The sequence below is a fragment of the Magallana gigas genome, chromosome 6, assembly GCF_963853765.1.
Source record: "Magallana gigas chromosome 6, xbMagGiga1.1, whole genome shotgun sequence".
Classification (NCBI taxonomy): Eukaryota; Metazoa; Mollusca; class Bivalvia; order Ostreida; family Ostreidae; genus Magallana; species Magallana gigas.
Window position 1 is genome coordinate 38,039,211 of NC_088858.1, and position 11,796 is coordinate 38,051,006.

The 11,796-nt window shown below is 32.2% G+C and overlaps 1 protein-coding gene across 1 annotated transcript; it reads left to right on the forward strand.

Annotated features, from left to right (window-relative positions):
* The first annotated feature begins 10 nt into the window (after window positions 1-10).
* LOC105340612 (DDB1- and CUL4-associated factor 5) lies at window positions 11-9,136 on the forward strand. Its single transcript, XM_011446756.4, has 9 exons — window positions 11-369; window positions 1,609-1,752; window positions 2,135-2,171; window positions 2,353-2,492; window positions 3,976-4,108; window positions 4,282-4,495; window positions 4,886-4,952; window positions 5,477-5,595; window positions 6,338-9,136. Exons 1-9 carry the CDS (start codon window positions 171-173, stop codon window positions 7,490-7,492), a joined length of 2,208 nt encoding a protein of 735 aa, XP_011445058.3. The 5' UTR covers window positions 11-170; the 3' UTR covers window positions 7,493-9,136.
* The last annotated feature ends 2,660 nt before the right edge of the window (window positions 9,137-11,796 follow it).

An 11,796-nucleotide genomic window follows, 5' to 3' on the forward strand; every position in this document is an offset into this window, starting at 1 on the left:
GTACAAAGATTAATAAGATATGAGACAGTCTAAATTGAAATGTAATTTTTTAAAAATAAAAAATAACATTGGGATCAAAAACAGGAAGGAAGGTAACTCTTGTTCCATCGAAAATGTCAGCTTGACAAGTGAAGACGCAAGAGCACCTGCTTTCTCTGTTTTACATTAACATGTCGATGAAACATCAATCAAGAAATATTTTGAACGTGATACATGACAGAACTTTGTCTGAGAAAGTTACTAGTAGGAGGATACTGCGAGACCGAATATCAAACACTAAAAATCTCTTCTTCAAAGATCTGAAAGAACACTTTGGATGTGTAAATGCCATTGAATTTTCCAACCAAGGCGGAGAACTCATCGCTTCAGGCATGTCCAGTCATCTTTTCATAAGCATACACATATTTTGGCCATTTATTGATTTTTTTTTCTTCACATTTTATTCTTTTTATTAACATAAACAGATAAAAACACTGCAAATTTCCTTATATTCGTTATCTCAAGTACATTTATGTCTTGTATCACAAGTTTACTATAATATAGATCTAATATTGTTTAATATAAATATATATTTTATTATGGATAAAAAAAAAGAGAATGTAATACATATTGCACCATGCATATTCAAAGTCTATTATGGGATCCCTGAATTTCCCAAATACGATTGTACTTGTTGTACGCCAGGGTTATTTACATGATCATTGAAATAAAGAGTTAATTGATACGTAACGGGATGGGGAAATTAATGACGGACCGAACCAAAATTTGAACCTGGGCCCTATGAATCTCTCGTCAGGTGCTCTACCACCTGAGCTATCTGGCGCTGGTATTAAAATAAGTCTGATCATCACAATCCTCCCCCTTAAATGATCTTAATCCTCGAAGATCACCCCAAGCTCTTTTCCCTGGCAAGTTCCAGGGGTTATAAACTGCTCTTAATGTAACAGGATGAGAGGAATAACGATGGATTAAACAGGGATTCAAGTCTGCCCCCCCCCCCCCCCCCCCCCCCCCCCCCGATCCCCCCTGAATCTCTAGTCAGCTGCTAGAGTAGCTACTAACTGAGCTATCCGGTGCCAGTATTCAAAGTGGTCTGACCATCATAGACAATTCACTCTTAGATTTGCTAACCAGTATATAACACAGGTCAAGGTGTCCCTGAATCACTGAATACAATGTGTCCCATCTTCACAGATATATAATGCTGATGTTCATTAATATTCTTATATATTCTAGGCAGTTTGAGCCCTTTTCCAGATTTGTTCTTGATAATGTTGAATGTATTAACATACCATAACAATCAGGTCACTAAATTAAGGTTATATCCTTGGCCCAAAATGATATGTGATGTCTTTCTACTAAACAGTCCATATATAATTGCATTCTTGGAACCATATTAATATATTTCTCTCAAGAATGCATAATACATGTACTTATACTCAGATTTCTTGATTCTAGTAAGTAATAAGAGACTCACTTTGTCCTTTAGTTTCATACAAAATTCCTAACTCTTACTAGTAACTCATCTCTATTTCCATATGATCAATTAATGTGCATACAGCAGTTGATAGTATTAGATAATTTTGAAATGTATTTGCTTATTATTAGGTGGAGATGACCGAAGGGTTCTGATCTGGAATGTAGAGAAAGCCTTGTCAGATATTTCCAAGCCTTGGACACTTAAAGGAGAACACACAAGCAACATTTTCTGTCTAGGTTTTGATTCAGAGAACACAAAGGTCTTCTCAGGAGGTAACTACCCAAAAAACCAAATTTTTTTATTTACATTATTTACATAATCAGTCTGTTTACCCCTTCCCCTTTTTCTCCTTACACTTGTCAGGGTCTGCCTGACAATTCTAAGAGGGGAGGGGGTGGTTTTAATCAGACTGTTGCATAATGAGAATCTCAAAATCAGAGAATATCTTGAAAAATTAAATTATGTAAGAAAAAACCTTTTCATTTAAAAGTTTGATGCATTAATAATATAACCCTGGTGCTATAATTCTTTGAAGTAATATTGTAAGAAAACCTGATAGATGTACATACCAATATATAATCACATAAATTGTGTGTACCCTGGTATAATGGCATTTTTCAAATATTTATGGTATATGTTATAATATATTTACAGGAAACGATGAGCAAGTAATTGTCCATGATTTAAAAACGTACGTATGAATTAACTATCATTAATAATGTACAAATGTCTATCAATTATCCAACGAATTGATCGAGCTACCTGTTTAAAAAAGTTGGAATAAATAAATAAGGATAGATCCTTCTTTCCTATTCCAAGAATCCTTATATAAAAATTATTTTCACTGTACTTCTCTTGGCTTTGATTTTCAGGGGAGAGACATTGGATGTGTTTCTACACGAGGATGCTGTGTATGGTATCACTGTGAACCCAGAGAATGGGAATGTCTTCGCCACGGCTTGTGATGATGGGAGGGTCTTGGTGTATGACATGAGAGAGCCTCCTGCTACAGGTACATTATCATGTCATTTCTATTAAAAAATTTTGGAGAAATTACTAGATTTAAATTTGAATGTCTCTCACATTAGCACAGTTACCAATTATATTCTACATGTATTAACGGATGCCCTAAATTAGTTATTGTTTTAGAGTTTTGTGCCTTTATTTTCCCCTTGTATCTCCTGAAATTTAGTCTGAGGTTGATGAAAAAAGAATAATTAATATAACGCAAAGTCATACCAAGAAATAGAAGTCCTTTATATGTATGTTATTACCAGTCATAATTTAGTGTAACAACTTTAACTACCGTAAGTGCCTTATGTGGCACAAATTCTGTTGGTAATGACTCATAGACCTATGATATATACTCTGCACTCACTACAATTGCCATTATGAATGTTGTATTCTGTGAAAGTAATTTTTACAAAGTTTGTGGGCGCTTAATATGTAGATTCGGCAGGAATCTGGGCGCACAAGGAGAGTGAACATTTTATCAATTAATTTTGAATATTTTTTGAATTAAAACTGTTATTTGGTTTCTGTTGGATGTGGAATGAGTGGAAAAATATTTGAAATGCAAAAGGTTTCATTATAATATGGGTCTAAATATAGCAACACGATGTAATGTATGCAAAATCCTACTCATTTACAACTGTTTTTAAATGATTTTGTTGTCTCTAGGTCTTCTCTCCACAAATTTGAAACGTGTAAAGATAACATATTTCAACATTAAAAATGTCGCTTTTTAAAAAAAGATGGAGAGATGACCCAGAGATGACTAATTATGTACTTTTTCAAATTATTTTTGAAGGATAAAAAACTAAGTCCATTGATATGACAGTGTTGTTTCAAACAGTACTTTATAGAGCATATATCATGTATATTGACAAGTCTCGCATGGCTCAGTGGTTTCGTCCTGGATTAGTGAATACAGACATTCAGTGTTTTGGGTTCAAATCCAACTGGTGGTCTTTTTAAAAAAAAATTAAACTTTTTTGTTTTAAATGTTTGTTATTATAACATGATGTTGAATTATAATATACCGGTATATTTTAATTTGTTGTTATTGAATTCTAGATCTGCTGTATGACCACTATTAAAACATTATATTCTTATTACTAGTTTTTTAGGATATACACAATATAACTTCATTAAAATATGTCTGCATTAACATTTCCAACTAGTTATCGGTTTACCTCTCATTGCCATTTTTTGAAAGCTTTGTGAGTTTCTAAATAACCTGAAAAGCCATGTACTTCGACTCTCAACATAATATATTTTTGTTGAAACCTGTACATAGCCTTTCGAGGTTATAGACATTTAAATCTCAATTGACGAGGATTCCTGCAAACTTACCATCTTGTGCGCTCACTTTCTTTAAAAGAAACCCCTTCCTGTTTGCTTCCTTATAAAGTAAGCCCTTTATAAAATTTTATTCATAAAACTTTACTTTAGTAGTGGATGAGGTACTTCATTGGTTTGTTTCTCAATTTCAGCGGATGCAATTTGTTTGGCTAGTTACACATCATCCATGCATGCTGTGATGTACAATCCAGCAGAACCTCGTCTCCTAGCAACAGCCAATGCCAAAGAAGGATTGGGTTTGTGGGATGTGAGGAAACCAAAAAGGTAAAATTAATTTGTAACTTAAAGGAAAATATAGATAAGAAATAAAATCCAAAGATGTAAATATATTCTGCATCTGAATACAACAGACAGAATATGGTTAGAGGCACACATTTAGCTATACGATAACAGTAAATTTGATGTTTAAAAATTAATTTGTACATATTTTCTTACAGTTGTTTGTTAAGATATGGAACCAGTGTTGCTCAACAAAGTGCCAACAGTGTCCGAATAAATCGCTCGGGTGACCAGATTCTGGCCCTGCGCCGTAGACTTCCACCAATTCTGTACAGCATTCATAGCAACAAGCCTCTGTGTGAATTTGATCACACTGGATATTTCAATTCCTGTACCATGAAGAGCTGCTGTTTTGCAGGGGACAAAGACCAGGTAATAGTTACAGATGTTTGGATATTTTCTCTGGTTTTTGCCCTTATTTTTTTTTGTGTGGGCATTTTGTCCATCTCAGTTCCTCAGAAAACTGTTATAATCATGTCATAATATGTACGAGAGTAACTTTGAAAAATTATTTCAAGTCCAAAACAGTTGAATTCCTTGATAATTAAAGAACTCCCAGACTCTTTTTTGTTTGATGTAAACCTTGTTGAGATAACTAAAAAAATTTTTTTTTAATATAGCAGTGTTCTAAAAAGCTATTAAAAATTTCACTTCTAAAAAATAAGAAAAAATTGATTTCATATTGACATAAGAATGATATGATCAATATTCTGGACACTAGCACACAGGATTTATTGGATTTTGGTAACTTTTTTTTTGCAGTATGTTTTGTCTGGATCTGATGACTTCCGGTTATATATGTGGAAAATTCCGGAGGATTTGTCATCAAGTAAGTTTTCTGTTTACAAGCTTTATGATATACATGTACAATACTTTCTTTCATTTAAGGTGGCTCACTACACCTTGAAATATTTTCTCAAATCAGAAGAAAATTACTTGATTATGATAGATACCATAATGGAAGTATTTAAGTCAAATAGGCAAAAAAATGTGCAATTTTGCATGAAAAATTACATTATCGAAAATTTAATTCAGTAAACATGAACAAAAGCTCCAGGCAGATTCGAACTTATGATCTGCTGTTCAGAGGCCCAATACTTAAGCCACTGAGCTACGATGATATACAACCAAATCAAACGATATAAACAGTTTAACAAAACATTTAAATTGCCATCTTGTGACGTAGTGTCTTAAAAAGTATATATCTGGGTGTAGTGAGGTACCTTAATAATGAGATGTTCAGGAATAAATCTGAGTACCATTAAGTTATGATGTATCTTGAGATTCATGTCAAAACAAGGAGAATTATAATAAGACTATAGGTGTTGACATTGTTCTTGACTACTTTTACAGGGCGTTATGTGAATGAGGCTCATATGGTGCTTCATGGGCACAGGTCAATAGTGAATCAAGTTCGCTTCAACCCCGACAATCACATCATCATATCTTCTGGAGTGGAAAAAATGATCAAGGTAAAATTTATATTGTGTTTTAGAAATAGCTATATTTTCAGTTTGTATTGGATATAACATTCTTTCTGTTCTGTTGAAACCACATTGTGTAAGGACAGGAAAATTAAAGTTGTTGAAATTAAGATAATGAGATACACAGATTGTTCTTAAAGTCAAATACTCTGTTCTTTTGGGGGAAAAAATTGTAGATACATGTTTATTATATCTAATGAGAAGTCAAATATAACGTTGGAAGAACAATATGAACAGGGACAAAAACACCATTTAATGATTTTAAAGCAAAATGAAATTATTATATTTTTATTTGGCAAAAGAAATTGTTTTTAAAAACAATGAAATAGTATACTAAGTACTAAATTTCTTTATGAAAAAAATTACCACATGAGTTCCATCCCATTGTCTATAAAGAGCTTTATTTTACAAAATGTTCACCTTTACAATGACCAATTTTAAAGATTAAAGACAAAAAGAATTCCAAAAATTGGCAGCTTATATTGCTGAAGATTATAATACACAATTTTTTTTAACTTGAAGTCTAAATTTTGATGATCTATAATTTCCATTTTCTGAATGAATCCATTTCAAAAGTAAATGAAAAGCTCTCAATTTTTGCTTTTTTACATGAATTGAATGAAAATTAAATATACTGTAAGTCAAACAAATTTTAATTTTTTTATTGAAAACTTCAGATCTTTTTTTGGTCATATTTTTCGATCATATTGACTTTTATGTTTTTTGATAGGTGTGGAGTCCATTTCAGCTTCCAAACACTTTTCCAGCAATGCTCTTCACGAGCAATAAGCAGCGCCCAGTGTACAGTCATGAAGAATACATCAACCTCATTCTGAACAGTGGGCAGTTTATGTCACATGACTACTCCAACCAATCAGTGGAGGAAGATCCACGCATGATTGCTTTTTTTGATTCTTTAGTTCAGAGAGAATTGGAAGGAAACAGCTCTGATCCAGAAATGTTGAGTGAAGAAGAGGAGATATACGAGAGGTTTATTCAGTTATCTAGGTCAGATATTTCTGACACCTCAGAAGATGAAGTTGAAAGACATGGTGGGTCGTCTGTGGAGAGACTTGAGCCAGAGAGCGACACGGACAGTATTGATGACCCTGCATTTAGTCCTTTTACTTTGGCATTTGCAAGTGTCATGGCTGCCCAAGCTACGGATACTAATCAAACAGCCAGCAGGCTTATGAATGCGTTATCTGAAGATAGTAATCATCAAAATAACAATGGAGAGAATGAAAGCTCTCGAAAAAATATTTCTGATCTTATTGCTCAAAAGAGGAATGAAATGAAAAAACGAGTTCAGCAGGGCAAATTACTGAAAAGACGGAGAAATCAGACTGACTCTTCAGACTCAAGTGAAGATGAGCAGCCTCAAACTGGTAAATTTTCTGGTCATCCTGCAAATATTCTTGCTGCTCAAACTCAAAGAAGGCAATTACAACTCAAAAGACTCAGACAACTCAGAAATAATGTGCTACAGACAGAAGAAGATAACAGTGATGATGAGAACCAAGTGTCTTCTGCTCCTGTCAATCATTCAGAGCCTTCAACTTCAAAAGGAAATCCAGGGTTGGGTCCATATTTATCTGAAAACGGTAAAAACAATTCGCATTATAACTCCTGTGTTGACACTGGCCGAGAAGCAGAAAAACTTTTCAGTGAAAATGGACCATCAAGTTCAGTAACCCAGCAACCAAAAGACGGTGTTCAGAATCACCATGGTGACAGTCAGCAACCTGGTTGTAGTCATGACAACGATGAAAACAGTGAGGAAGAGGGTAGTAGGAGAAAATGGACAGAATTCAAATGTTTCAAAAACAAATCAAAAAAGAATAAGAGAACTTATCGTAAAAACAGTGACCGGGATGATGTGTAAAGGCAATTTGCTGTACATGTATTATGAAATTGATATTGGTTTTATTATGTTATATAATAACATACATATATACTTGTGATATATATTAAAAAGTAGCCAGTATAAAGCAGCACAAAAAAAACCCACTCTTATTGTGATATTAAGTGCCAGGGACGACTGATTTTGATTCATTTTAAAAGTAATTTTTAAAAATATAATCGATTAATTACAGGTATACATTTTAAGATTACAAGGGGAATGACACTGATATTGCTGTAAGCATATACTGTATACGGTTATTTTTGCTCCGTGTTTGTTTTGCGCGTTTACTCTTGCGAACAGTTTTGACTTGTCTTGAATTCGCCCAGACACAGATAGAAATAATTACCCTTTCTAATTAAAACAGTTACTTAAAAACTGTTTTAAATTCTCTCAGTCTTAAATTTTCCAGCTGACAACAAGGGCGAAAGGGGCGAAAATTAAACAGGGGTGAATATTTCCCTGTATACAGTGTTCATTATATAAAGCATGTACGTGTAATTAATTTTTACTGTCTAGTATTCTTTCAAAACTTGTAAGAAAATAAGATACTTGTGTGATATTGGTTTTTGGAGAAATCAGTTACTGTCTTACTGCTTTTTCAGAAACATACAAAGACTTTTTAAAATTTTGAAAGGCTAGCTGTCCGATATTGTTCTGATTTTCATAAAGTTAGCTACCTTACTTTATTACTAATTTTTCCAGAAATTTTAAAAATTGTACTTTTAGGTGTTCATATCTATATGCTATATACTAGATTAGTTTCATTGACTGAACTAATCATGTTTATCAATTTCTCTGTTTTGCACTTCAAAAAGATTGTTGAAATTATCATTTTTAGATATGTTAAGTTCATATGAATTATGTAAATAGTATTACATATAATTGAAAAAAAAATGGATGTTTTCTCATCAATTTTAAATTTATCATAATTTACAGATTTACGGTTGGGAACTATTTGATACCAACTATGTACACTATTAGTATAACACTTGTTCAGATTTCTTTAATTGTGTACATATTCAAACAACTACATACTTTGATGTTTGCTTGTTCTTATTTTGAGAAGAGGGGCAAATTCTGCAAGAACTTGTTTTAAAAAAATTTTGTTATTCATAATTGTGTAGTAAAAAACCTATATATTCAACCTTTCTTGAGTAAAATTATATTATTGTTATTCTGTATATAAAATAGAAATTAGTTTAAGTTCTATATATATATGCATGTTAAATTTAATGCCTTGTTTATGTTTCACATTTATTTGTTACAGATAATTTACTTACAGAATTATCATATTAATACAGCTACAAGGAGTCGATAAAGTTGTAATTTTTAGAAGTGCATGCATTTTCATGTTTGCCATAAATTTATAATATACCTTACTGATTTTGTCGTTTATTGATAATATTACATGACGTACATACTTTGAAGACCACTGCAAGGTTGTTTATTATTTAATTTCTTTCGGATAATTTTTGGTGGTTTAAGGACAGAAAAATACATTGTAATATATATTTACTGTAATTAATGTGACATATGCTAATTTTGAGTTTTGAGTTGCAGAACCATGGGAGTGCAATGTTGATTTGTTACTGATAAATTATCACTATTAAATAGTACTCACAACATTTTATTTTTCTTATTTGAAGTTCTATATTATTGTAGCATAGTTTATGTTATGATAAATTAATGCGCTTTAGAATTCCAAAGAAAAAATCCTTTATTGAAATGGTGAAAATGTCGGTCGGGCAGGCAGGCAAGTGGCTACTGAAAGGGTACCCCTATTGTATGGATAACTTCTCCAACAATTTTCAAGATAAGAGATTGTTCTTTTGCAGATCAATTGTACGCAATCAAACATATATCAAAGGTGTGCATGTTGCTAGGATTTTGCTTTCTGACTACCGGTATTTATGAAAAATATACAAACTGTTGAACTTAGTCATATTTTGGCAAAATTATGCATATAGGGTAGCCCTATTGAACGGATAACTACTCCTACAGTTTTCAAGATAAGAAGTTATACTGTTGCAAATCAATTGTACATATATCAGAGGTGTGCATATTGCTAGTAATTTGATTCCTGATGATTTATGAAAATAAAAAAAATACCAGTGTCACAGTTTTGCAAATCTTGCATATAGGGTATACCCCTATTGTGCAGATAACTGCTCCTACACTTTTCAAGATAGGAAGTTGTTGTTTTGCAGATCAAGTACTATATTATGATATGATGCAATACGATATTATCATAATATGATAAAACATCGCATGTTTTAATTTGATATTTTTAATATAGTATCATAGAATACAATATTGTATTGCATAATATGATACAATATTGTATCATTTATCACAATATTTTATCATATGATATACGATTGTATGTTTGATACAATATTACATCATATGATATCATTGCATATTGTTGTTTTATATCAGGCAGTAAAAATTGTATCACATGATACTACATGTGTATTCTGGGAGCCTGTATTACACGATACAATTGCATATTGTTCATATAACCAGACAATGATTGACCATTATCAGGTATCACTTTGTCTCAGCAATGGTGCTGACACTGCTTTAAAACACTCACAGTTGTTGTCTATTTTCTGATAGGTATAAATTAAAATAGTTGAAACTATAAATTAAAATAGTTGAAACTACTTTTTTGATAGTAACTTTTTATTGTTTTCCCCATTTTGCATGTTTAGAAGGTTACAACTGGTTACCAAGGTTAAATAAAGACTACGTTTTTTTTAATTTGACCAAAAAAATATTCATAGTTCTAAATTGATGCGAATTGCATCACTTAGTGATTACTGATTATGGAATTTTTAACCGATGGCAATCGAACGCTGCCAGCGGTGGATTTAAAATTCACCAAATTTACAACTCTGAACGCACCTCTGGCATTTCATGCGAATATGAGTATAGCCAGCATTGCAGAAAAAAACTGTTTAACCAGTATTAGCACCGTCTTGGGGCCATCTTAACATGAAATACTGGTAACTACATCATAATATTTAAAAGCACCAACTTCACATAAAGTAATAACAGCATAAAATGTACAGCTTAAATTAAAATTTAAAGCACACCTTTCTATGAATTTCTTGCAGTATCATATAAAAAGCGCCACCTTATCACGTGATTACCAAAGCATGTTATGAAAAAGAACAATATTATCATACATTAACCAAAGCATGCTATGAAAAAGTGTCATCTTATCATGAAACAAATTAACCATAACCACATTAGGTAGCCTTAGCGCTCCCTATCTTAATGATCTTAATGCTGATTCTGTGTTGTGCATGAGGACTATTCGTTGACATGGGATGCTGGAAAAGTTGCAGAGGATTCGCCCACGCTTTCCATGAATTTATATCTTATAAGAATGTACCTGTAGTTTACAGTTGCTTCATGTAAAGAAGATCATGGTAACTTCATGATCGACTGTTTGAATTCACGACTTTCATGTTTTAAAACAGCATGTGCAACTGCGAAATTTTATGAGGAATTAACAGTTTGCAACATGCAGCGAGAGCAACCAGACTTGTCACTTCAAAGAACGCTTTTTTTAAAAATTTGTTTTTATATTATGGTTATTGTTTCGAGGAACTGATGCCACACCGTAATGCTTTATATGATGGAAAAGATGAACGTTATGTGCTGGATAAATCACCGACAGCGTTTCATCTGCTTGTGTAGCTCCTATATAAGATATAAAACAATTCATATAGTCCTAATCAAAACCCTGATATAAATAGAAATGTTCCTTAACAAAATTTACCAACAAATGTCACATTTGAGAAAAAAAATCAGTCACGATACTTATTTAGTCTTGGATAAAGTACACATTATGGACTTTATCCATGCCTAGCTTATAACAATTGAAGCACCTTATCAAGAAAACCTAAAATTACATCAAAATTTAACCATTAAATTATATATTCAATTTAAAGATAGGCGAATAAGGCGTGTAAAATGCCTATACAAGGACGTATAAAATACTGAAAAATTAAAATATCAACAACTCTGATAATTTTTCAAAAAATCGTTCAAAACATTATTTTTTTAACCACAGGCACCTGAATTTTTATCAACCAGTCGCTTAATTTGTCAAATATCGAAAAATTCTACCCCCTCTACATATAAATACAAACAGAGGGGGTATACTTTTTTGATATTTGACTTATTAAGCGACTGATTGATTTAACATATCATCGATATCGATAATATGTTCAATATTTGGAATGTGATAATTCGAACTGTGTAAGCGAGTA

Coding starts and splice junctions, on each gene's coding strand:
- LOC105340612 (XM_011446756.4), top strand. CDS start 171: ATGTCGATGAAACATCAATCAAGAAATATTTTGAACGTGATACATGAC. Junction 4,109..4,281: donor GATGTGAGGAAACCAAAAAG/GTAAAATTAATT, acceptor ATTTTCTTACAG/TTGTTTGTTAAGATATGGAA. Junction 4,496..4,885: donor TTGCAGGGGACAAAGACCAG/GTAATAGTTACA, acceptor TTTTTTTTGCAG/TATGTTTTGTCTGGATCTGA.